This window comes from Narcine bancroftii, chromosome 5 (genome assembly GCF_036971445.1).
Source record: "Narcine bancroftii isolate sNarBan1 chromosome 5, sNarBan1.hap1, whole genome shotgun sequence".
Lineage (NCBI taxonomy): Eukaryota > Metazoa > Chordata > Chondrichthyes > Torpediniformes > Narcinidae > Narcine > Narcine bancroftii.
In genome coordinates, this window is record NC_091473.1 from 153,849,310 (window position 1) to 153,876,047 (window position 26,738).

A 26,738-nucleotide genomic window follows, 5' to 3' on the forward strand; every position below is an offset into this window, starting at 1 on the left:
TGGTGGAGCAGGCTTGAAGGATCGAATGACCTACTCCTGCTCCTATCTTCTATGTTCCTATGACTTTTAACGTCAGTGCTGGGCAAATGATTGGAGAGGATTTGTGAGCATTTAGAAAACCAAAGTCATCTCTGGGATCGTCAGTACGGCTTTGTGAGGGACAGGTCGTGTCTCACGAGCCTGATTGAGGTTTTCAAGGAAGTGACAAACAAAACTGATGGAGTTAAGAGGATGTGGTGTATAAGGGTTTCAGTGAGGCATTTGACAAGGCCCCTCATGGTGGACTCGAACAGAAAGTCATGAGACATGGGAGCCAATGGAACCTTGGCCTCGTGGATTCAGGGTAGTAGTAGATGGAACATATTCTACCTGAAGAGGGGTCAGAGGAGATTTACCAGGATGTTGCCTGGATTGGAAAATGTCTTGTGAGGCAAAGTTAGCAGAACTGGGACTTTTCTCTTTGGAGCGTAGAAGGATGAGAGGAGACTTAATAGAGGTCTAGAAGATTCTGAGAGGCATCGCTAGGGTAAATGACCAATGCATGTTCTCCAAGGCAGGATCAGCAAACACCAGAGGACGTGTGTATAAGGTTAGGGGAAGAATGTTTCGGGGAGACATCGGAGGTAAGTTTTTTTTTTTTTACGCAGAGTTGTAGGTGCCTGGAATGCCTTGCCAGGGACAGTGGTGGAGGCTGGAACATTAGGGGCATTTAAGAGACTCTTGGACAGACACATGGATGGAAGAAAAATAGAGGGTTACAGGGTAGGGAGGGAAGGTTTAGATTGTTGAGTGGGTTTCTACAGGTTAGCACAACATTGTGGGCCAAAGGGCCTGTACTGTGCTGGAATGTGCTGAAGGTTCTTGCCATTTACTCTGGATGTCCTTACTGCAATTTGACCTCCATAATGAATTACCTCTCATTTTACGGATTAAACTCCATCTGCCATCTCTCTACTCAGCCCTCCTACTGGTTTCTATCCCCAACACCACCAACTTGCTCATTTATATCCAGGAGACCAACAGGAGAAATCCCAGCCCCATCCCTGAGGTACACACCTGGCCACAGACCTCCAATCAGTACGATATCTCCCCACCCCACTGCACCGTTAACCTCTGTGCACCACTTGACAGCTTTGGATACCGTTATCTAACTAAGATCCCACGTGCTTCACCTGGCCTCCAAGGGAACATCATTGCTGCGCAGGAGATGTGTTCCACTCAGTGGTGTTGGCAGCACTCCCATCTTGCCTGGAGGTTCAGAGATGTATTCTCCACGGGAGAGCCTGGCACTGGGGATACAGGCAGAGCGGAGCAGTGGGGTAGCATCAGTGGGTCAACTGACCTACCCCTGGTCCTCAGCTGGTGGCTGTGAACTAACACCGACCGATTCATGGCCAAAGTCCACACTTGCTTTGACCCCTAGTTGTGAGTAGCTGACGATCTCGACATGATTATCCTCACCATTGCACCCACCTGCTTCTAGAAGTTTCCCTTTGAAGATGCAGAGGTTCTCGCCGCCACAATGCTGTTGATGAACCTTGACCTCATCCCTGGCATCCACCGGGTGATAGGAGAGATGCAGCCTCTTGCCGTGGTACACCATTGTGACCAGGACGTTACTCTGAATGTCCGAGCGGCGCCACCTCAAAGGCTCCTATAGCAACAAGGAGGCCAAAACTGACAGTGACCAAAGAGCCGGAGCTAATGCCCACTCTGAGTCTGCCGATTCCACCAGGATCAGTAACAGGACCCCTCACCGCTGCTGACCCCAGAGTCTGCCGATTCCACCAGGATCAGTAACAGGACCCCTCACCGCTGCCGTCCCCAGAGTCTGCCGATTCCAGTGGGATCAGTATCCGAAACCCTCACTGCTGCCGACCCCAGCATCTGCCGATTCCACCAGGATCAGTAACAGGACCCCTCACTGCTGCCGTCCCCAGCGTCTGCCGATTCCAGTGGGATCAGTAACTGGACTGCTCATCACTGCCCGACAGGGAAAGAAATCTCAACCCACATTGGATTAGGTGTCTCGAGCCCAACACCTAGGGTAGTGCCACTGCCTCACCTCCAGTGACCCAGGTTCGATCCCCACCTCAGGCACCGTATGTGTGGAGCTGGCACTTCCTCCAGTTTCCTCCTACATCCTGGAGACGTGTGGGTCGATGGGTTAATTGGCCACTGTGAGTCTTGCCAAGGGCCTGTGACCATATGGTATGACTGTGACACTACCCAGCCAGCCACCTGTGCAGGGGCAGAGACCATTAGTTGTGCCCAACCTGTAGCAGTCGGGCTGCCCCAATTACTGAGGGAAGGGGAAAGAGCACCAGCTCTGGGCCTGGGGTTCTCAAAACAAGAGGGTTATGGACATTCTGGTGCCAGATTTGAGAGGGGTCATTCAGCCCGTTCTTTGCCTGCTGGCCAGAAATGGCTGTGTTCCACTCAGTGCTCAGCCAAGGTCTGACACACAGTTTCTTCCCTAGACTGTAGAGATCTGCAGCCCCTCCATTGTCCCACCCTAGCCACTGTGTCTGAAACCTCCCTACCCCTCCACTGTGCTCTACAGACCTCGGCTCACTCCTGGGACAGGGTGGGCTTTCCCTGTGACCAATCTGATCACTCTGCCACCCACTGCCGGCCACAGCGTGTACAGGTGATCAGGATGCTGATCACTGCTGTAGTCAGGCACCAAGACCCGACGGCACGGGGTGCTGGGAGAAGTTGCAGGTCCAGAGGGCTGATGTGGTGCTAGCATGGACCTGTGGGGCCAAAGGGCCTGTGTCCCTGGGAGCGGTGCTCAGGCCTTACCTTTGGAGCGAGGATGTCTGGGTGGTGAGGCGCCGTGGTGGGACGTAGGCAGCGGGCTCTGCTGACGCTGGACCTCTCCGATGGGCGTGAGGATGGAGGGACGGGAGTCACGTAGTTATTGAGGACAGGTAGACGATAAGGTGATGGGCTGGTGGGGAACTCCACAGTGGGCCCATTCCTCACAGCTCCCCTGGCCGGCTGCTGGGGCAAAATAATGGGGGAGGATCAATAAATATTCACAGCATTCCTGTAGCAGAGGACATCCCCCCTCCACAGTGTGACCACCCCTCACCTCCTCAGGACTGTCCCTCTCACTCTTACAGTGTGACCACTCCCCTACCTCCTCAGGACTGTCCCTCCCACAGTGTGACTACCTTCCACCTCCTCAGGACAGTCCCTCCCAAAGTGTGACAACCCCCCCCCCCCCCACAGCGTGACCATCCCCCCACAGTGTGACCATCCTCCACCCCCTCAAGACTGCCAGAGAACACGACAGCTCACCTAGTCCCACTGGCCACACCCTCCAGGCCCCTCCTGTCCGTGTATCTGTTCAATCTTCTGTTCATTTCCCATACCCACTGGCAGCTTGTTCCACTCTCCTACTATGTGCAGGATTCCCCTTGTCTGTGTGAAGAAGTTCCCCCTAAACCTTTCCCCTCTCACCCTTAACTCAGTTCCTATCTCACCAACCTCAGTGGAAAAAGCCCATGAATTTCTCTCTCCCCTCTCAATTTTGTAGACCTCTATTAAATCTCCAAAGCTTCAGGGAATGAAGTCCTAAGTAAAAACATTCAATGCTGGAGAATCTCAGCAGGTCAAACAGTGACTTCTATGTTGCAAAGGTAAAGATGCAGAACCAACGTTTCAGGCCTGAGCCCTTCATCATGGTTTGGAAAAATGTTGGCAGCCATCTGAACAAAAAGGTGGGGGGGGGGGGGGGAAAGAGACAGTCCCACAGGCAGGAGGTAATAGGTGGAGAAGAGAGGGAGGGCACAGCAGTGAACGGGAGTGGGGTGGGGCTCTGTGAATGGAGAGGGAAGGGGATGGAGAGCTGGAGGAAAGGAGACGGGGGTGGGGGGAGGGGGGGATGGGGAAGGGCGAATGGAGTAGGCTAGCAGAAAATGTTAATGCATCCAGCTGCCAGATGGAAAATCAGGTGTTGTTCCTCCACCAATTTGTGGGTGGTCTTGGTGGGATCGTATACAAGGCAGTGGACAGACATGCTTATGGGAGTATGACACAGAACTGAAATGGTTGGCCACTGGAAGGTCCCTGTCACTGATGCAGACCCGGTGAAGGTGCTGAGTGAAGTGATCTCCCAGACTGCGCCCAGTCTCTCTGATGTAGAGACGGCCACAGCAGGAGCCCCGGATGCAATAAATCACTCCTGTGGAGACACAGGTGAAGTGTTGCTTCATGTGAAAGGCCAGTTTGGGGCCTGGACCGTGGTGAGAGAGGAGGTGTGGGTGCAAGAGTGGCACCTCCTGCAAGCTCAGGGGAAGATGCTGGGGGGGGGGGGGGAAGAAGGGGTGTGGATTAATGAAAAGGGATGAGTAGACAAGGGAGTCACGGAGGGAGTGGTCTCTCGGAAGGCAGAGAGGGGAAGAGGTGTCTGGTGGTAGGATCCTGTTGTTAGTGCCAGAAATTCCCGAGGATAATGTGTTGGATGCGGAGGATTATGGGGTGAGGTGTGGGGTGAGGACAAGGGGAATCCTGTGTTTGTTGGATCTGGGGGAAGAGGGAGCCAGGGCAGACAGGAAATGGAGGAAATGCAGGTGAGGGCTGTTAGGAAAGATTTAAACTAATGTGATAGTATTGGAGGAGAAGTCACGTTTGTGGAAGGCAGACATTTCAGATGATCTGGACTGGAAGACGTTGTCTTGGGAACAGATGCAGCGAAGACAGAGAAATTGAGAGAAAGGAATAGAATCCTTGCAGGTGACAGGGTGTGAGGACGTGTAGTCAAGGGAGTTGTGGGAGTTGGTGCATTTGTAAAATACATTGGTGGAAAGCTGGTCTCCTGAGATGGAGACTGAGATCCAGAAGGGGAAAATAAAGTCCTAACCTTTTTTCCCTTTCCCTGTAACTCAGTTCCTGAAAGTAACATAGAAACATAGAAAGTAGGTGTAGGGGTCGGTCATTTGGCCCTTCAAGCCGACACCACCATTCATTTTGATCATGGCTGATCGTCTACTCAGTACCCAGTACCTGCCTTCTCCCCAGACCCCCTGATCCCCTTCGCCAAAAGGGCCAAATCTAACTCCCTCTTAAATATAGATAAGAAACTGGCTTCAACTACTTCCTGTGGGAAAGAATTCCACAGATTCACCACTCTCTGAGAGAAAAGATTTCTCTCATCTCAGTCCTAAACGACTTCCCCCTTATCCTTAAACTGTGACCCCTGCTTCTGGTTTTCCCCAACATTCGGGAAGAACCTTCCAGCATCTAGCCTGTCCAATCCCTTAAGTATTTTATACGTTTCTATTAGATTTCCCCCCCACCCCCCACCAATCTTCTAAATTCCAGTGAGTATAAGCCTAGTTGATGCAGCCTTTCTCTATATTTAAGTCCTGCCATCCCTGATATCAATCTAGTGAACCTTCTTTGCACTCCCTCTATGGCAAGGATGTCTTTCCTCAGATAAGGAGACCAAAACTGAACACAATATTCCAGGTGTGGTCTCACCAAGGCCCTGTACGGCTGCAGTAAAACCTCCCTACTCCAGTACTCGAATCCTCTTGCTATGAATGCCAACGTACCATTCTCCTTCCTCACTGCCTGCTCTACCTGAATGCCCACTTTCAATGACTGGTGCATGGTGACAACCAGGTCTCGTTGCATCTCTCCTTTTCCTAATTCGACACCATTTAGGTAATAATCTTCTCTCCTGTTCTTACTCCAAAGTGGATAACCTCACATTTCTCCACATTATATTGCATCTGCCATGCATTGGCCCACTCACCTAATTTGTCCAAGTCACCCTGCATCCTCTACACAGCTAACCTCCCACCCAGCTTCGTGTCATCTGCAAACTTGGGGATGCTGCTTTCTATTCCCTCATCTAAGTCAGTCAGATATATTGTAAATAACTGTGGTCCCAGTACTGAGCCTTGCAGTCCCCACTAGTCACTGCCTGCCATTCGGAAAAGAACCTGCTTATTCCTACTCTTTGCTTCCTGTCTGTCAACCAATTCTCTATCCACCTCAGCCCCATCTCTCCTATACCACGTGCTTTAAGACTGTACACTAATCTCCTGTGTGGGACCTTTCAAAAGTTTTCTGAAAGTCCATATATCCCACATCCACTGGTTCTCCCTCATCCACTCTACTAGTTACATCCTCACAAAAATCTCTAAGATTTATCAGACATGATTTTCCCTTCATAAAACCATGGTGACTCTGTCCGATGATACCACCACTTTCCAAATATGTTGCAATTGCATCTTTAATAACTGACTCTAGCATTTTCCCCACTACTGATGTCTGGTTAATTGATCTATAGTTTCCCGTTTTCTCTCTCCACCTCCCCGCCTTAAAAAGTGGGGTTACGTTTGCCACCCTCCAATCCTCAGGAACTAATCCAGAATCTAAAGAGTTTTGAATAATTATCACTGATGCATCTACTATTTCTTGGGCTCCTTCCTTAAGCACTCTGGGATGCAGACCAATCGGCCCTAGGGATTTATCTGCCTTTAATCCCTTCAGCGCTTGACGTCCTGTTTTGCGGAAACTGCCAAAATGTTTGGCCTGGAAGTCAGCCTGAAGAAAACTGAGGTCCTCCATCAGCCAGCTCCCCACCGTGACTACCAGCCCCCCCACATCTCCATCAGGCACACAAAACTCAAAACGGTCAACCAGTTTACCTATCTCGGCTGCACCATTTCATCGGATGCAAGGATCGACAACGAGATAGACAACAGACTCGCCAAGGCAAATAGCGCCTCTGCAAGACTACACAAAAGAGTCTGGAAAAACAACCAACTGAAAAACCTCACAAAGATTAGCGTATACAGAGCCGTTGTCAAACCCACACTCCTGTTCGGCTCCAAATCATGGGTCCTCTACCGGCATCACCTACGGCTCCTAGAACGCTTCCACCAGTGTTGTCTCTGCTCCATCCTCAACATTCATTGGAGCGACTTCATCACCAACATCGAAGTACTCAAGAAGGCAGAGGCCGACAGCATCGAATCCACGCTGCTGAAGATCCAACTGCGCTGGGTAGGTCACGTCTCCAGAATGGAGGACCATCGCCTTCCCAAGATCGTGTCATATGGTGAGCTCTCCACTGGCCACCGAGACAGAGGTGCACCAAAGAAGAGGTACAAGGACTGCCTAAAGAAATCTTTTGGTGCCTGCCACATTGACCACTGCCAGTGGGCTGATATCGCCTCAAACCGCGTATCTTGGCGCCTCACAGTTCGGCGGGCAGAAACCTCCTTTGAAGAAGACCGCAGAGCCCACCTCACTGACAAAAGACAAAGGAGGAAAAACCCAACACCCAACCCCAACCAACCAATTTTCCCTTGCAACCGCTGCAACCGTGTCTGCCTGTCCCGCATTGGACTTGTCAGCCACAAACGAGCCTGCAGCTGACGTGGACATTACCCCTCCATTAATCTTCGTCCTCGAAGCCAAGCCAAAGAATCCCTTCAATTTACCTGACACAACCTCTTGAGTTACATTTATTTCCTTCAGTCCTTCCCTCACATTAGATCCTTGGTCCCCTACTATTTCCTGAGGATTATTTATGTTTTCCTTCGTGAAGACAGAACTAAAGTAGTTATTCAATGGTTTCCATGTCCTTGTTCCCCATAATCAATGCACCTGTTTCTGCCTGTAATGGGCCCACATTTCTCTTTACATACCTATAAAAGCTTTTACAGTCATTTTTTATGTTCATACCAGATTTCTCTCATAACCACTTTTCCCTTCCCTGATTAATCCTTTTGTCCTCCTCTGTTGAACCCTGAATTTCTCCCAGACCTCAGGAATACTGTTTTTTCCAGCGAGTTTATATGCTGCTTCTTTCGATTTGATCCTCTCCCTGATCTGCCTTGTAAGCCACGGATGCACGACCTTCCTTGATTTATTCTTTTTTCAAACAGGGATGTACAATTATCTATCTCATCCAAGCTATCTTTAAATGATTGCCATTGCATTTCCACAGTTAGTCTTTGAAGTATAATTTGCCAATCTAGGTTGACTAATTTACATCTCCTATTATCAAAGTTACCCTTCTTTAAGTTCAGAACCTTTGTATTTGAATTAACTCTGTCACTCTCCACCTGAATAATGAATTCCACCCTATTGTGGTCACTCTTGCCCAAGCGGCTTCGCACAACAAGATTGCTAACGAATCCTTCCCCATTATTCAATCCCCAGCCTCGAATGGCTTGTTCTCTCGTTGGTTCCTCGACATGCTGGTTTAGAAAACAAACCCACATACATTCTAAGAAATCCTCTTCCTCCTTACCCTTGCCAATTTGGTTCACCCAATCTACATGTAGATTAAAGTCTCCCATTCTAACTGCTGTACCTTTGTTCCACGCATTTCCAATTTCCTGTTTAATCCCCTCCCTAACCTCACTGCTACTGTTAGGTGGCCTGTACACAACTCCCACGAGCGTCTTCTGCCCCTTCATGTTTCGCAGCTCTACCCATGTCTATTCCACATCCTCCATTAGAATGTCCTTCCTTTCTATTGTGTTTACCTCCTCTCTGACCACCGCCAGTGGGCTGATAACGCCTCAAACCGTGCATCTTGGCGCCTCACAGTTTGGCGGGCAACAGCCTCCTTTGAAGAAGACCGCAGAGCCCACCTCACTGACAAAAGGCAAAGGAGGAAAAACCCAACACCCAACCCCAACCAACCAATTTTCCCTTGCAACCGCTGCAATCGTGTCTGCCTGTCCCGCATCGGACTGGTCAGCCACAAACGAGCCTGCAGCTGACGTGGACTTTTTACCCCCTCCATAAATCTTCGTCCGCGAAGCCAAGCCAAAGAAAAAACCTCCTCTCTAACCAACAAAGCTACCCCACCTCCTTTCCTTTTTGTCTATCCCTCCTGAATATTGAATATCCCTGGATGATGAGCTCCCAGTCTCGGTCCCCCTGAAGCTATATCTCTGTGATCCTGACTAGACCATATCCATTAATAGCTATCTGCACATTCAATTCCTCCACCTTATTACGAAGGCTCCTTGCATTGAGACACAAAGACTTCAGGCTGGCTTTTGCCACACTCTTATCCCTTTTACCATTATGTTGAAAAGTGGTCCTTTTTGATGCTTGTCCTGGGTTTATCTGCCGGCCACTTTTGCTTTTCACCTTGCTCCCTTTTGCTTCCACCCTCATATTACACCCTTCAGTCTCTCTGCACTTGCTCCCACCCCCCTGCCACATTAGTTTAAACCTTCCCCAACAGCATTAGCAAACAATCTCCCTAGGACATTGGTCCCAGCCCTGCCCGGATGCAGACCATCCTGTTGGTACTTGTCCCAACTGCCCCAGAACCAGTTCCAATGTCCCAAGAATCCAAAACCCTCCCTCCTGCACCACTGTTCAAGCCATATATTCATTCTAACTATCCTGTTATTTCTACTCTGGCCAGCTCGTGGCACCGGTAATAATCCAGAGATTGTTACCCTTGAGGTCCTTCTCTTTAATTTATTTCCTAGCTCCCTATATTCATCTTGTAGAACTTCATCCCATTTTCTTTCCCCTATATTGTTGGTACCAATATGGAGCATGACAGCTGTTCACCCTCCCCCTTCCAGAATGTCCCGCAAAGTCCGGGCAACATCCTAGTAAATCTTCTCTGCATTCTTTCTATCTTATTGACATCTTTCCTGTAGTTCGGTGACCAAAACTGCACACAATTCCCCAAACATGGTCTCACCAATGTCTTATACAATTCACCATAACATCCCAACTCCTGTACTCAATACTCTGATTTATGAAGGCCAAGATGCCAAAAACTCTGCCCACCTGTGACACCACTTTCAGGCAATTCTGTATCTATATTCCCAGATCCCTCTGTTCTCCCGCACTCCTCAGTGCCCGACCATTCACTGTGTACGTCCTTTCATGGTTTGTCCTTCCAAAATGCAACACCTCACACTTGTCTGCATTAAACTCCATCTGTCATTTTTCAGCCCATTTTTCCAGCTGGTCCAGGTCCCTCTGCAGCTTTGAAAACCTTCTTCATTGTCCTCAACATCTCCAATCTTAGTGTCATCTATAAACTTGCAGATCCAATTTCCCACATTATCATCCAGATCATTGATATAGTCAACAAACAACAATGGTCCCAGCACTGATCCCTGAGGCACCATTAGACACAGGCCTCCAGTCTGAGAAGCATCATCCACCACCACTCTCTGGCTTCTCACACAAAGCCAATGTTTAATCCAATTTAACACCTCATTTTAAATACCGAGCGACTGAACCTTCATGATTCTTGACTATAGACAATAGAGTAACCTTTCCTTCATCAACTTTCCTGGAAACCTCCTCAAAAAAACTCTCGAAAATTGACCTACACACTCAAAGCCATGGTGACTAACCCTAATCGGCCCCTATCCAAATGTTTACATATCCAAACTTTGCTTCATTTCTAGAAACAAATGGCATTAAGGTCAGTCAATCCATTATGCTTCCTTGTACACATCTCATTTCCTCATCAGGGATCTACTCTCTGTCTCATTAAAACCTTTAAATGTTGATTTAGCATTTGACCAACTTGAGACCATCCAGGCATTTCATACCTACAGCAACTCTTCATCGACTACAGCTCGAGATTCAACACCGTTACTCCCTCAGTGCTGGTCAAGAAGCTACAAACTCTGGGCCTCTGTACCCAACCCCGCAACTGGATCCTTGATTTTCTCATCAGAAGACCACAGTCAGTATGAATTGGAAACAACATCTCCTCCTCACTGATCATCAATACAGACACACCCCAAGGATGTGTGCTTAGCCCACTGCTCTACTCATTATACACCCATGACTGTGTGGCCAGGCACAATTCTAAGGCCATCTACAAGTTTGCCGATGACACCACAGTTGTCGGCAGAATGACAGACGGTGACGGGGAAGCATACAGGAGGGAGAGAGATCAGCTCGTTGAATGGTGCCACGACAACTTTGTGCTCAATATCAGCAAAACCAAGGAGATGATTGTGGACTTCAGGGGGAAATCAGGGGAATATGAGCCCTCATCAAGGGCTCAGTAATGGAGAGGGTCAAAAACTTCAAATTTCTGGGGGTCAATATCTCCAAGGATCTGTCCTGGAGATTGATACAATTACAAAGAGGCTCATCAGTGGTGATAATTTGTAAGGTGTCTGAGGAGATTCAGTTCGTCACCGAAGACTCTCAAAACTTTATAGATGTACCATGGAGAGCATTCTGGCTGGTCGCATCACTGTCTGGTATAGAGGCAGACTCAAGACAAGAATAAACTCCAGAGGGCTGTTAACTTGATCTACGACATCACAATCTCCAGACTTCACTCCATCGAGGACATCTAAATGAGGAGGTGTCTTAAAAAAGCAGCCACTATCCTGTGAAGGCCAGGCCTTCTTCACTGGGGAAAAGGTACAGGAGCCAAAAGACGAGCACTCAGTGTCACAAGGACAGAATCATCCCCGCACCCCCCCCCCCCACTCCCCACCGGCCATCAGATTCCTGAATAATCTGCCTCACTTTTTGTGCACTGTTATTTTATTTTTATAGTAATGTTGTAAGATGGTTATAATATGTATGTTGGCACTGTGCCACAAAGCACCGAATTTCATGACTTGTTCATGAGAATAAATCTTGATTTAGATTTTACAGTGTGGGAATCCCAGCCAATATATGGAAAGTTAAAATCACCGACTATCACAACTTTGCTTCCTGCAGCTGTCCTGCCATCTCCCGACAGATTTACTTCCACAATTCTCACTGGCTACTGGCCTGCTCCTAGGAATTGCTGAACTTCCAGCCCTGGGACGAGAGGCTGTACAATGTGGAGACATTAAATAGGACGGCTCTGTACTCTCTGGCATTTAGAAGGATGGCAGATGGCCTTATCGAAACAAAAATGATCCTCAAGGGTTTGACTTGGGAGAGATGTTCTATCTCAATCAAGGAGTCATAACTAAAAGGGGCTGGAGTTCAAAACTGAGGTAAAATATCTCCTCACAGAGGGCAGTAAATTTGATGCCCCAAATGGAGGTGGAGACTAGATCACTGGGGGATTTAAAGAGGGGGGTGTGGAGACTGGATCACTGGGGGTTTAGAGAGGAGGGGTGAGACTGGATCACTGGGGGTTTAAAGAGATGGGGTGTGAGACTGGATCATTGGGAGTTTAAAGAGAAAGGGTGTGGAGACTGGATCACTGGGGGATTTAATGAGGGGTTGCGGAGACTGGTTCACTGGGGGCTTAAAGAGGAGGGGTGTGAGACTGGATCACTGGGGGATTTAAAGAGGAGGGGATGCGGAGACTGGTTCACTGGGGGTTTAAAGAGGAGGGGTGTGGAGACTGGATCACTGGGGGATTTAAAGAGGAGGGGTGGGGAGACTGGATCACTGGGGGATTTAAAGAGGGGGGTGTGGAGACTGGATCACTGGGGGTTTAGAGAGGAGGGGTGAGACTGGATCATTGGGGGTTTAAAGAGATGGGGTGTGAGACTGGATCATTGGGAGTTTAAAGAGAAAGGGTGTGGAGACTGGATCACTGGGGGATTTAATGAGGGGTTGCGGAGACTGGTTCACTGGGGGTTTAAAGAGGAGGGGTGTGAGACTGGATCACTGGGGGATTTAAAGAGGAGGGGATGCGGAGACTGGTTCACTGGGGGTTTAAAGAGGAGGGGTGTGGAGACTGGATCACTGGGGGATTTAAAGAGGAGGGGTGTGGAGACTAGATCACTGGGGGTTTAAAGAGGAGGGGTGTGGAGACTGGATCACTAGGGGTTTAAAGAGGAGGGGTGTGGAGACTGGATCACTGGGGGTTTAAAGAGGAGGGGTGTGGAGACTGGATCACTGGGGGATTTAAAGAGGGGGGTGTGGAGACTGGATCACTGGGGAATTTAAAGAGGGGGCGTGGAGACTGGATAACTGAGGGTTTAAAGAGGGGGGTGGAGACTGGATCACTGGGGGATTTAAAGAGCAGGGGTGTGGAGACTGGATCACTGGAGGTCTAAAGAGGAGGGGAGTGGAGACTTGATCACTGGGGGTTTAAAGAAGAGGGGAGTGGAGACTGGATCACTGGGAAGAGGAACAGCATAGAGACTGGAGGACTGGGGATTTAAAGAGGAGGGGTGTGGAGACTGGAGCACTGGGGGTTTTAAAGAGGGCAATAAATATTTGAAAGATCGTGGGAATGAGGGCAATGGAGAACCAGCACAGAAGAGGAAATTATGCCTGGGACAGATGCGTCATGTGATCACAATGAATGGTGGGGCAGTCCCAAGGGGCCCAGTGGCCACCTCCTGCTCCTTTTTCCTTGTGAAGTATCCCTGTGGATGGGGAAATCCAGGGCAGGCCCGCGCCTGAAGTGGGTTTACAGGTTTCTAACGGAAAGCCTGGATCTGCATCCCCACAGAGCTCGCTGGAGATCGGGGACTCTCGTTCACAACGTGGCATGATGTTGATTTTTCCATCAGAGACGGCTGCCTTTTGGTTTTGAGAGACCCGGAAAAAATGGTGGCTGGCAGGAACAAGATCATCTGAGATTGTACTGAATGAACAGACCAGGCTCCAAACTTCTCTACACAACCGATTCACCCAATCATTGAAGAAGACAATTACCCTATAGAGGAATTGAGCGTTAATGCCCCTGACCAGTTCTAGCTGCTGATCCCTGCGCCAGGGGCGTGGCGAGGACTGTGTTGTGATCGCTGTTGCTCCCGATGCTCCGGTGCCTTGGAGGGGGAGGAGTCTTGGGGGTCGCTGCATCTTTCCGGGAGCGGTGCTGGGTCGAGCACAGGTTGACTAGGATCGTGGGAAGGAAAGGCACAGAGTGAGGAGCGATACCATGTGACAACTCCTCCTTCCTCCTCAAGCTTCCCCCACCTCCCATCCCCACAACCCAACCAAGCCCCAGGGAGCCTGCAATTAAATGCTTACTATTGAACAAAATGAGAGCCCATGGAATTACAGAAGTATATTCACAGGGCGAGAGCATTGGCCGAATGGCAGGAAACAGAGCGGGAATGAAGGGATCCTATTCTGGTTGGCTGACGGTTACCACTGGTGTTCCACAGCGGTCAGTATCGAGGCCCCCTCTCTCCACATTGTACGTAAATAATTTGGATTATGGAATAGATGGCTTTGTGTCTGAATTTTCAGATGACACCAAAAAAGGTGTTAGGGAGGGTGGTGCTGAGGACACGGAGAAGCTACAGAGAGACTTGGATCAATTAGGAGATGGGCAAAGAGGTGGCCCAGGTGAAATGCAATGTTGGAGAATGTACGGCCAAGCTCTTTAGTAGAGAAAATTGGCAGATGATTATTTAGATGGGGTAAACATTCAAAATTCGGAGGTGCAATGGGGTCCTTGTGCAGGGTCCCCGAAAGCAGTGGTTTCCAAACTTACATCCCCCTTAAAGTTATCCCTATCCCATCAGTGCTCTGTGATTAGTAAGGGATTGCTTAAGGTGGGATGTGAGTTTAGGGAGGCAGCTTGAAAACCACTGGCAGTTTGGGAAAAAAGACATGCTGGCATTGTAGAGGGTTCAGAGAGAATGATACCAGGAAGGAAAGGGTTAGTACGTGAGAAGACAGATGAGGGGGGGAGGGGCTCATAGAGGCATTTAGACTCCTGAAGGGCCTGGACAGAGTAGATGTGGCGAGGATGTTTCCCATGGTCAGGGAGAATAGGACAAGAGGGCACAACTTCAGGATAAAAGGACATCCATTTAAAACAGAGATGCATCAGAGGGTCGTGTGTCCTTGGAACATATAGTTGTGAAAGTGAAGTTGATGGGTGTATTTAAGGCAGAGATTGAGAGAGATTTGATTAGTCAGGGCATCGAGGGTTACGGAAAGAAAGGCAGGGAGTGGGAGGATGGATCAGCTCATGATTAGACTGGTGGAGCAGACTCGATGGGCCTACTTTTTTAAAATGTAGACATACAGTATGACTACAGGCTATTTCAGCCCACGAGTCCGAGCCGCCCAATTACACCCAATTAACCTACTCCCCCAGTACATTTCAAATGGTGGGAGGAAACTGGAGCCCCTGCAGGAAACCCACGCAGACATGGGGAGAACATACAAACTCCTAACAGACAGTGCGGGATTCAAATCCAGGTCCTGATCATTGGTGCTGGAAAAAAGTTGCGCTAACCACTACACCAAACACGGTGCCCCATGTTACTTCTGCTCCTATGTCCCATGAACCACGTAACACAGAGGTCAGCTCAGAAGGCGTGACCACTCAGCCCCTCCAGTTGCTTATGTCTTCCAACTGGATCACAGCGAAGACCAGGCCCTCTCAGTACAAGATCAGTTTTGTTCCAACAGCTAAGCTCTTGAAATTCCCCCTTGTTACACTAATCGTGGGAAGGATTGTTTGCATTGCTATTGGGCCACTTCTGTTTGTACGGTGAATATTTATCACCTTTTTGTACTGATTATCTTTTTTAATTTAATGCTTGATGTTTGGCTGCAGTCAGGATTTGATGCACCTTGCACACCGTCCATTTCGAGGTCCATACACCACCAGTGTGTGAACCCTGGCCTCTGTGGGGGGGGGGGTGCAGTGGGTTAGCAACTTGTGTTTCTGGATGGGGGTGGGTGAGGGGAGAAAAGAAAGATGGGCATACACCCCACTCTGTACCTCAGGGTTGAGAGAACTGCATGCCACACTCAACCAACTGTGGTTGGAGACAGTGGACAGTAAAACAGTACGGAAACAGGCCATTCGGTCCAACTCATTCGTGTGGACCAAGGTTTGGCTCATATCCCCCTAAATCTCCCTCTCCAAGTACATCCCGGTCTTTTAAAACTTGTCATTGTCCCTGCCTCCACCACCTGCTGTCAGCTCGTTCCACCACCCACTGTTCGAAGAAGGTGCCCCTCAGGGTCCTTTTAAACTTTTCCCCCCTCATATTAAATCTACGGCCTCTTTGGACTCATCAACCCTGGGAAAACTGAATACCCAGCTTATCAATACTCCTCAAGTTTCCAAATCTCTCCAAGGACCCCTTGAATCAATCTCTTGTTGATACACCACCCTGCATTTTGGGAAGGGGAGGTGCGTGCTATACACACCAGACCGTGTTTTGGGAAAGGGAGAAATGTGTTGTACACATCAGACTGTGTTTTGGGAAGGGGGGAACGTGTTGTACACACTCAGCTGCATCAGACTTTCCCTGCCAGAGTCTGGCTTGTCGACACTCCACCCTGTGCCTGGGACACTCAGCAGGAGATGGTACATCCAACCCTCCTCATCGGTTCCTTTCACAACCTTCAAACCTGCAACTCGACACTTCCCTGACACAGCTCACGTTTCGGGAACACGAGCCAAGTTTCCGTTAGCGTAATTTAAGCTGCATTCACTGGGGGATCTGTTCCCGCAGTAAGGGAGATGAATCTTTCTCTCAGTCAAGGGCCCATGGGCCAGGAGGGGAGCTGCTCTGGGGAGGGGTGGGGATAGTAGAATGTGCCAACTTCACAGGATCCCAGAACTCAAAAGGGCAGACTCAAAGACTGTGTTGACCATCCCACAACATGAACCCCATTCCCCCGCGGTGTCTGAGAGCTGGTGCAGACCCTTGTTAAAGGTTGGGAGAGTCTCTGTCTCCACCACCCCCCCCCCCCCACATAGCACTTCCATATCCCAACACCCCTCCCCCTCTGCCAGTGTGTTCCAGATGGAGGGGCATGGACCATTGCACGCAGATGGGATAGGCTTAAGTTAACACCCTCCTCCGTACAAGCAATATGGGGCAAAGAGCCTGCCCTTGGTCGAAGTTTCTTTTAGATCTTCGGCCTGATTCGGCAAGGTGACCTGTGATGCATTTTCTAAGGACAAGCTTGAAGGCAGAATACAGGGTTAACGGGTTAACATTGGGGACTGGATCACTGTGGAAGAATAGAGGGACCTGGGGTCCAGGTCCACAGACCCCTCAAGGTTTCTGAGCAGGTTGATGGAGTGTGTTCACCTTCATTAGTCGGGGGATTGAGTTCAGGAGTCATGAGGTCATGTTTGCTGCTCGATAAAAGTCTGGAGAGACCACATTTTACATTTTTTTTTAATGTAGACACACAGCATGGTAACAGGCCATTTCAGCCCTCGAGCCCGTGATGCCCAATTACATCTGATTAACCCACACACCCCCGCCCCAAATATGTATTTTTGAATTTGGAGAATTGTGTTCAGTTCTGGTCACCTCATTACAGGAAGGATGTGGAAGCTACAGAGAGGGGACAGAGGAGATTCACCAGGATGTTGCCTGGATTGGGAAACAAGTCCTATGAGGCAAGGTTAGCAGAGCTGGGACTTTTCCCTCTGGAGTGTATAAAGATGAGAGGAGACTTAATAGAGGTCTACAAGATTCTGAGAGGCATAGACAGGGTGGATGGCCAGCACCTGTTTCCCAGGGCAGGATCAGCAAACACCAGAGGACATGTGTACAAAGTGAAGGGAGAGAAGTTCAGGGGAGACGTCAGAGGAAAGTTTTTTTTTTGCACACAGAGAGTTGTGGGGGCCTGGAATGCCTTGCCAGGGATGGTGGTGGAGGCTGGAACATTGGGGGCATTTAAGAGACTCTTAGACAGACACATGGATGGAAGAAAAATAAAGGGTTACGGGGTAGGGAGGGTTTAGTTTGTTGTGAAGGATTCTTTGGGTCGGTATAACATTGTGTGCTGAAGGGCATGTACTGAGACATCGAGTGAGTTGCCATCCTTGCTGACGACTGAGACCAGCATCGGTACTTACAGAGTAGGAAGGACTGGGCTGGCCCACATTTGGCCCTGACAGGCTCCTGTGACAGTTGCGAGAGGTGGCCGGGGGCCGGGGGACAGGAACCGTACCTTCATCCACTCTCCTCGCCCGCTCAATCTGCAACAAGAACAACTGCATGAACACTAGGACAGGCTAACCAGCCCGGAGCTCCCACCCCACCGCCTGTCACATGCTGGGTAACGACAAGCGAACCAGCCTAGGGGTTTATTATCATCTGTCACTGGTGAACAGGCAAACCAGCTCCATGCTTGACCCTGCTCTTTGTCGAAGAGCTCGGCCTCTTTGAGAGGTCTGAGAAAACGCCGATGTCATGCTTCACCCAGCACCTCTACATCTCTGGGACTCGAATACACACCTTCACCTGCTGGATGCGGTCCCTCTGAGCGAGATCTTCCAACCTCTTCCTGATCTCTTGTTGATGGAGTCTCTGGGAGAGGAGAGGAGAGGGAACAGGTTACAGCTGGAGTTTCATCACAACACATATACAAAACCTGCCACAGCTCTTCGCCTTCTGGGTATGCCCTGAAAGTCTCGCAATAACCAAGGGCAAGCGCTGATCTTGAGGAAAGATCCCAGCAGCCGACCATTGCACAGCAGGATCCCACAATGACAAAGATGAGTGTGACAAACAGGTCACGTGTGAGTGTCGGCTTGGATATTGAAGAAAACATTTCTGCTTATTCAACCACAAGTTGGGGGAGGATGTTCACCCTCAGACACCCACTGGGAATGGTGCATTCATTGCCTCAGGAATGCACCTCCTACAGTGAACCCCCCCGTACTGCCCCTCCTATAGTCTGAACCCCCTCAGTACTGCACCTCCCACAGTAACTTCCCCTCCTAGTCTGACTTCCCTCAGTACTGCCCCTCCCTCAGTCTGCCCCTCCCTCAGTCTGCCCCTCCCTCAGTCTGCCCCTCCCTCAGTCTGCCCCTCCCTCAGTCTGCCCCTCCCTCAGTCTGCCCCTCCCTCAGTCTGCCCCTCCCTCAGTCTGCCCCTCCCTCAGTCTGCCCCTCCCTCAGTCTGCCCCTCCCTCAGTACTGAACCTCCCACAGTCTGACCCTCCCTCAATACTGCTCCTCCCACAGTCTGACCCTCCCTCAGTACTGACCCTCCCTCAGTACTGACCCTCCCTCAGTACTGACCCTCCCTCAGTACTGACCCTCCCTCAGTACTGACCCTCCCTCAGTACTGACCCTCAGTCTGACCCTCCCTCAGTACTGACCCTCCCTCAGTCTGACCCTCCCTCAGTCTGACCCTCCCACAGTCTGACCCTCCCTCAGTACTGTCCCTCCCACAGTCTGACCCTCCCTCAATACTGCCCCTCCCACAGTCTGACCCTCCCTCAGTCTGACCCTCCCTCAGTCTGACCCTCCCTCAGTCTGACCCTCCCTCAGTACTGACCCTTCCTCAGTCTGACCCTCCCTTAGTCTGACCCTCCCTCAGTCTGATCCTCCCTCAGTACTGACCCTCCCTTAGTACTGACCCTCCCTCAGTACTGACCCTCCCTCAGTACTGACCCTCCCTTTTTTATTTAAAACATCTATTTCAAGAGTACTTGTAGGTCGGCTTTTTCCACTGAGGGTGGGTGAGATACAAACCAGAGGACATGGGTTAAAGGTGAAAGGAGAAAAGTTTGGGGGGATCTTCTTCACACAGAGGCTGAGGTAGTGAATGTGAGCTCAATTTTAACATTTTAGAGGAATTTGGTACGTGGATGGGACGGGTATAGAAGGCTATGGACTGGATGCAGGTCAGTGGGACTAGGTAGTATAATGGGTCAACAGAGACTAGAAGGGCCGAAGGGGCCGGTTTCTGTGGTTCAACAACATAAGCTATACATAGAACAACATCTAAATAAACTACTTACATTAATGGGGAAAAAAATTGACGACAGCTGGTAAATCAATCGCGTCCCTCTACTACATACTCTTTATGTTAAGATCTCCTTGTTACCATCTACAAACTACTCCATCCCCTGGGGGACCCATCCCCTGGGGGACCCACCCCCGGCCTCTCGGTCATCCCGTGCTCCCAATCCTCCCACTCGACCAGGAAGCCTGCAGGAACTCTCCTTGCCCTCAGCAGCCTCTCGAATCCCAGCTCCAATACCTTCTACCCCTTTAACCAGTCGCCTGCAGTCACCACCTGCATGGAGTCCCCTCACCTCGAGTCTCCAGCAGCCACCACCTGCGTGGGGTCCCCTTGCCTCGTCGCCTGCAGTCACTTCCTGCGTGGGGTCCCCTCACCTCAAGTAGCCAGCAGCCGTTGCCTGCGTGGGGACCCCTCGCCTTGAGTTGCCTGCAGTCACCGCCTGCATGTTCTCCAGGCACAGAACCTCTCACTAGTCACCATTCCATGGGGTCATCTCGTCTGCTTTTTTTTCTCAAAGGGGGTGGTCTCCCCGTTTTATGGTGCCCTGTGCTGGTCTCTGTAACCCCGCGATCCCAAACACTAGCAATGCCATCTTGGGCCCCATACCCCACAGATCCAAGATTTTAAAATAAACCACCTTTGGGTTCCTTTAACAGGCCGATTAAAACTTATATTGGGCAGTTGGACCTTGCAGAGGGATGCTGAGTCTCTGCTCCCTGTTCTCCCTTGGTCCGCACCATCCCAGCAGCCCCAGCATTCCTTCAAGGGAACCAGAGGGTGTGGGGGCTGCTTCTGGTCTTGACGTCCATGGTAGGGGGCAGGGAATTGGAAGTGGTTAAATAGGTTGAGGTAGGTGGGAAGGGACTGGACGAAGGGAGACAGAGAAGAGTCAGGGAGCGTTAACTGCCCCTAACCTCCCCAGCAGGAGCAGATGCCTGGATCTGTGGAAGGAGGAAGGCCGGCCAGGAGCCACCCTCCAACACACCTGCATGTTGAGGACCTTGTGGAAGATGGCCTGGGCCAGGGTCTCGCGCACATATTTCTGGTGATCCTTATGCACAAGGCTCAGGCGATATTCTCTCTCCGAAACAATCCGTCCGCTCCTCGTCACCTGCACAGGAAGTATTGGAAAACTTTTCATCCAGATCAAAGGCATCAGAAACTATTCGAGATCAGATTTTCCAGTCACACAGCTCGGAGACAGACCCTTTGGCCCACCAAGTCCATGCCGGCCCTCACACACTCATATACTCTGGTCCCATTTCATTTTCACCCCCTCCCTTATTTCCACTAACTCCCCCTTGGTTCTACCCCTCACCCACACACTGAGGACAATGAACCCATGTACTCGCACATCTGTGGGGGGGGGGGGGGAGAGAAGGAGCCAGAGCCCCTGGGGAAAACTCACTCAGTCACAGGGAGAACATGCAAACTCCACACAGACAGCACTATAGGTCAGGATCAAACTGGGGTCCCTGGAGCTGGCAGGCAGTGGTGGTTCCTGCTGCACCAAAGTTAGTCTTGTGCTGTTGGTGCGAGCAGAGAGGTGAGTGACAGATTGGGCAGCACTGGTGTTCATCTCCCACCTACCAAGCCCACCCGCTGGAGGTGTCTCCGGATCCGGGTGTTGTTGAAGTAACCTGTCAAGTGCTTGTCCGTCAGGCTGTTGTAGGCTGCAAGAGGTCTGAAAGATAAAAGCACACCTTGAGTCAGCCCTACCTGGGCTTTGCAATTTGTGCAGGAATGTGGGGCAGAGATGAAACCCAACACATTGTCCGGAATTCTCTGGGGAAGGGCGATCAAGGTATGACTGAATTTCTCAGACAAATAGAGGGTGAGAAACTAAAATCCAAGCCCAGCCTTGAACCGAAACCGAGGAGGCTCCAATGGGAATGAGGGAGGAGTTGGCCAGGGGAGACAGGGAGAACAGGCTGCTCGGTGGGCCAGTTAAGGAACAGTGGAGAAGAGCCATTCCATTCAAATGGAAAGTCACTCGGCCTCCAACAGCGATTCAATGGTTTTTTTCATATTACGTCCTGTTTAAGTTCAGAAAAAACTAGATATCATTTCTTTGAAATTTGAAGAAACGTGGTGACCTTTTATATCTTATTTTAATTTAATGTAAATGTTTCCAACGTGATTAGATGTTCTGGCTCTTCAAGATGAGATCATGTCCTGTCTGGTTTTTTGATTTACGTTAGGAACCAAAAACTACAAAATATCTGTAACCCTTAGTATCAGCTGTTTGTTGTTAGCTGTTGTTTTTATTAGAGTAGGTATGGGTTGGGGGGTTCTACAATCTTAAGATTTGTTTCCATTTTCACCTGGTGCTGGGGAGGGAGAACGAGTTTCTGCTGTTTGAAGGTTTATCTTGATATTTATATGTGTGAAATTGTGTTTTCCGTTTCATTCCCTTTTCTTCATTGGACGTTATTTATCATAAAAACCAATAAAACATTAAAAATGAAAAAGGAAGAGTGGAAGACTCTCAAAGAACACAATTGCTCAGTACAGGCCATTCAGCCCTCAATGTTGTACTGACCCATATATTCCTCCCAAGAGTACTAAACCCTCCCGAGCCCGACCCTCTATTTTTCCTCCATCCATGTGCCTGTTTAAGAGTTTCTAAATGCCCCTAATGTTCCAGCCTCCTCCACCATCCCCAGCAAGGCATTCCAGGCCCCCACAACTCTCTCTACGTATAAAAACTTACCCCTGAGACCTCCCCTAAACTTCCCTCCCTTCACTTTGGACACACGTCCCCTGGTGTTGGTGACCCTGCCCTAGGAAATAGGCGCTGGCCATCCACCCTATCTGTGCCTCAACCTCAGTGGGAAAAAGTATTTACTCGATCTATCCCCCTCACAATTTTGTATACCCCTTATCAAATCTCCCCTCATTCTCTGATGCTCCTGGGAATACAATCCTACCTGTTTCACCTTTCCCTGTAACTCAGTTCCTGAAGCCCAGGCAACATCCTAGTAAATCTCTTTCTATCGTATTGATATCTTTCCTGAAGGAAGTTGAAAATGGTCAACTTTATTCTTTCTGCCAAACTGGATTATCGCACCATTCCTGACGCTGTATTCCATCCGTCATTTCACCGCCCATTCCCCCAACCTGTCCGTCCCCTCTGCAGATTCACTGCTTCCTCAATGTTACCCATCCCTCCACCCGTCTTCGTATCATCCCCACAAAACCATCAAATCATTTACACACAGTGGAGAAAGTAGTGGACCCAGTACCGACCCCCGCAGGACACCACTGGCCATCAGCAGCCAGAAAAGGCCCCGTTTATTCCCATTCCATACCTTCCCCCAGTCAGCCCATCTTCTATCCACACTGGTACCTCTCCCATAATACCATGGGCTTCAATCTTGTTTATCAGCCTCATGTGCGGCACCTTGTCAAAGGTTTCTGAAATCCACGTCAACAACACCCACTGATGTCCTGCTCATTACTTTCTCAAATAACTCCCAACAGAGTTGTCAAGGCTTGTCCTGTTCACCTGCATTTGGTCTCTAACCCTCTCACCCCTTCCTATCCATGCATCTGTACAAATGCTTTTTGAACTGCAAATGTACCCACTTTTATAGCTTCTTCTGCCAACATTCCAGGTATCTCGGCCTCTCATAATCTTGCAGACCTCGATCAAGTCTCCTCTCATCCCTCGACACTCCAAAGAGAAAAGTCCCAGATCTGCTAACCTTGCCTCATAAGACATTTTCCAATCCAGGCATCATCCTGGTAAATCTCCTCTGCCCCCTCTCCACAGCTTCCACATCCTTCCTGTAATGAGGTGACCAGAACTTAACACAACACTCTAAGTGGGGTCTCACCAGAGATTTGTAGAGTTGCACCACGACCTCTCTACTCCTGAATTCAACCCCCCATTAATGAAGCCCAGCATCCCATAGACCTTCTTAACTATCCCATCAACCTGTACGGCGACCTTGAGGGATGCATGGATTTGGATCCCAAGTCCATCTGTTCATCCACAGTCTTAAGTAACCGACCATTAACCCTGGACTCAACCTTCTGGTTTGTCCTTCCAAAATACATCACCTCACACTTATCCGGATTGAACATGGGCACAATGCCTTTACAGCACTAGTGATTGGGACTGTACCGGAGTTCGAATCCCGCGCCGACTGTAAGGAGTTTGTACATTCTCCCTGTGTCTGTGTGGGTTTTCCCCGGGTGCTCCAGTTTCCTCCACGTTTCTGCTCAACTCTGCATCCTGTCTCTATCCACTTGCAACCTGCAACAACCTTCAGCTCATCATTCAACCTTCGTGTCATCCGCAAACTTACTGACCCATCCTTCCTCCTCTTCATCCAGGTCCTTTATAAAAATCACAAAGAGTAGGGGTCCCAGAACAGATCCTTGCGGCCCCTCCACTAGTCATCGACCACCAGGTAGAATCCTCTCCTTCCATAACTACTCTCTGCTTTCTTCCTACAAGCCAATTTTTTTATCCACAGTCTCATCACTTTCTGGGTGAGTCTCTCGTGGGGACCTCGTCAAAAGTTTTGCTAAAATCCATGTCGACCATATCTTAACATTTAAGGGAAATTTGGACAGGGACAGGGATGGGAGCGGTATGGAAGTCAGTGGGACAAGGCACTGATTAGAGGGGCTGTTGACCTCTTTCTGTGCTGTAATTGTTCTATGGTTCTATCCAGCACCCGGCCCTCATAAATTTCTCATGTTACCTCCTCAGAAAACTCAATTTGACAGCGTAAGGCACGACCTTCCCTTCCCAAAGCCATGCTGACAATCCTTGAGTAGATTGGACTTCTCCAAATGGTCAGAAGGAACTGATCCTTAAGATCTATGACCCCTCCAGATACCCTCATCAGGGATCTGAGCTTCACATGTCACCAGGATTACAGACCCCCAACAGCACTGAGCTGGGTGGTCTCGGGTTGTGCACTCAGTCCTCTGAAATGGGATGGAAACTCTGCACAGAAGAGGAGTGAATGTGCTCGTCTGGCTGCAGAACATTGGGGAGAGGTTGTTAGGCACTGTCTGCATGTTGGGGCACGTCTATCCCGACCGACATTATCAGAAGCCTGGAGACCGTGACAACAAACTTCCTCAGCATTAACAAACTATTACTAAATAGAGCTACCAGAGGAGAACTGACTCCCTTCAGAGACAGACACAACCTTTTTCTCTGTGTAACACCCTCCAGTCCATAACACCCATACCTATCTCTGTAACACACTCCAGTCCCCTACACCGTACCTGTCTCTGTAACCCCCTCCAGTCCATAACACCCGTACCTATCTCTGTAACACCCTCCAGTCCCCTACACCCGTACCTGTCTCAGTAACCCCCTCCAGTCCATAACACCCGTACCTATCTCTGTAACCCCCTCCAGTCCACAACACCCGAACCTATCTCTGTAACCTCCTCCAGTCCACAACACCCATACCTATCTCTGTAACACCCTTCAGTCCACAACACCCGTACCTATCTCTGTAACACCCTCCAGTCGCCTACACCCGTACCTGTCTCTGTAACCCCCTCCAGTCCACAACACCCGTACCTATCTCTGTAACACCCTCCAGTCGCCTACACCCGTACCTGTCTCTGTAACCCCCTCCAGTCCACAACACCCGTACCTATCTCTGTAACCCCCTCCAGTCCACAACACCCGAACATATCTCTGTAACCTCCTCCAGTCCACAACACCTGTACCTATCTCTGTAACACCCTCCAGTCCCCTACACCCGTACCTGTCTCTGTAACCCCCTCCAGTCCACAACACCCGTACCTATCTCTGTAACCCCCTCCAGTCCACAACACCCGTACCTATCTCTGTAACCCCCTCCAGTCCACAACACCCAAACCTATCTCTGTAACCTCCTCCAGTCCACAACACCCGTACCTATCTCTGTAATACCCTTCAGTCCATAACACCCGTACCTTTCTCTGTAACACCCTCCAGTCCCCTACACCCGTACCTGTCTCTGTAACCCCCTCCAGTCCATAATTACCTGTCTCTGTAACACCCTCCAGCCCACCACAGCTATACCTGTCACTGTAACACCCTCCAGTCCACAATTGCCTGTCTGTAACACCCTCCAGTCCACAACACCCGCACCTATATCTGTAATCCCTCCAGTCCACATCACCCTTACCTATCTAACACCCTCCTGTCCCCTACACCCGTACCTATCTCTGTAACCCACTCCAGTCCAGTCCCATATACCTGTACCTATCTCTGTAACCCCTCGAGTCCACAAAACCCATACCTTTCTCTGTAGCCCCCTCCAGTCCACAACACCTGTACCTATATCCGTAACCCTCTCCAGTCCACAACACCCACACCTATCTCTGTAATCCCTCGAGTCCACAACACCCACACCTATCTCTGTAATCCCTCGAGTCCACAACACCCGTACCTTTCTTGATAACCCCCTCCGGTCCACAACACCTGTACCTGTCTCTGTAACACCCTCCAGTCCACAATTACCTGTCTCTGTAACACTCTCCAGTCCACAATTACCTGTCTCTGTAACACCCACCAGTCACAACACCCGCACCTATCTCTGTAATCCCTCCAGTCCACATCACCCTTACCCATCTCTCTAACATGCTCCTGTCCCCTACACCCGTACCTATCTCTGTAACCCATTCCAGTCCACAACACCCGTACCTATCTCTGTAACCCCCAGTGGTCGCCTGCACCCCACCGTGTCTCACCCCCACCACCTTCCCCACACCGACTGACTCATCCTGGTCTATCGTCCATCCATCTCTGACAATCCCACCCCACCTCTCTCCCCCTCAACTCAATCTTCTTGCTCTATTCCCCCTCCCCCACTGACAATCCCAATCGCATGGGCCCACTCCCCCCTTGATTGAATTATCCTGATCATGTCCACCCTCCTCTCTGACAAACTCTCAACCTCACACCGAAGGGACCCCTTGATTCCCTCCCAACTTATGGCGGGGGGGTTTGGTGAGATTGTCGGTGGGGAGCGATCCTGTCGGTGGGGTGGTGGGGAATAGACCAGGATGATTCAGACGGGGGGGGGGGGTTGAAACAGGGGTGATTTGACACACCCCACTGACAGAACTCCCAGA

At 50.0% G+C, this 26,738-nt stretch overlaps 1 protein-coding gene across 5 annotated transcripts in view; it reads right to left on the reverse strand.

Annotated features, from left to right (window-relative positions):
• The window catches only part of erich3 (glutamate-rich 3), a 49,821-nt gene extending 25,996 nt beyond the window's left edge, over nt 1-23,825 (reverse strand). Inside the window, exons 1-8 of one of the 5 annotated variants that reach the window (XM_069939436.1) lie at nt 23,770-23,825; nt 21,231-21,324; nt 20,626-20,751; nt 18,123-18,194; nt 17,741-17,863; nt 13,603-13,785; nt 2,806-3,003; nt 1,474-1,654 (exon numbers count right to left, since the gene is read on the reverse strand). In XM_069939436.1, coding sequence (XP_069795537.1) covers nt 1,474-1,654; nt 2,806-3,003; nt 13,603-13,785; nt 17,741-17,863; nt 18,123-18,194; nt 20,626-20,751; nt 21,231-21,324; nt 23,770-23,810 — 1,018 coding nt within the window. In that variant the 5' untranslated portion in view covers nt 23,811-23,825. Of the gene's footprint in view, nt 1-1,473; nt 1,655-2,805; nt 3,007-13,602; nt 13,786-17,740; nt 17,864-18,122; nt 18,195-20,625; nt 20,752-21,230; nt 21,325-23,769 lie in introns of all 5 variants that reach the window. The other 4 variants (XM_069939434.1, XM_069939437.1, XM_069939439.1 and 1 more) reach the window with 4 other exon arrangements.
• Between the last annotated feature and the right edge of the window lie 2,913 nt (nt 23,826-26,738).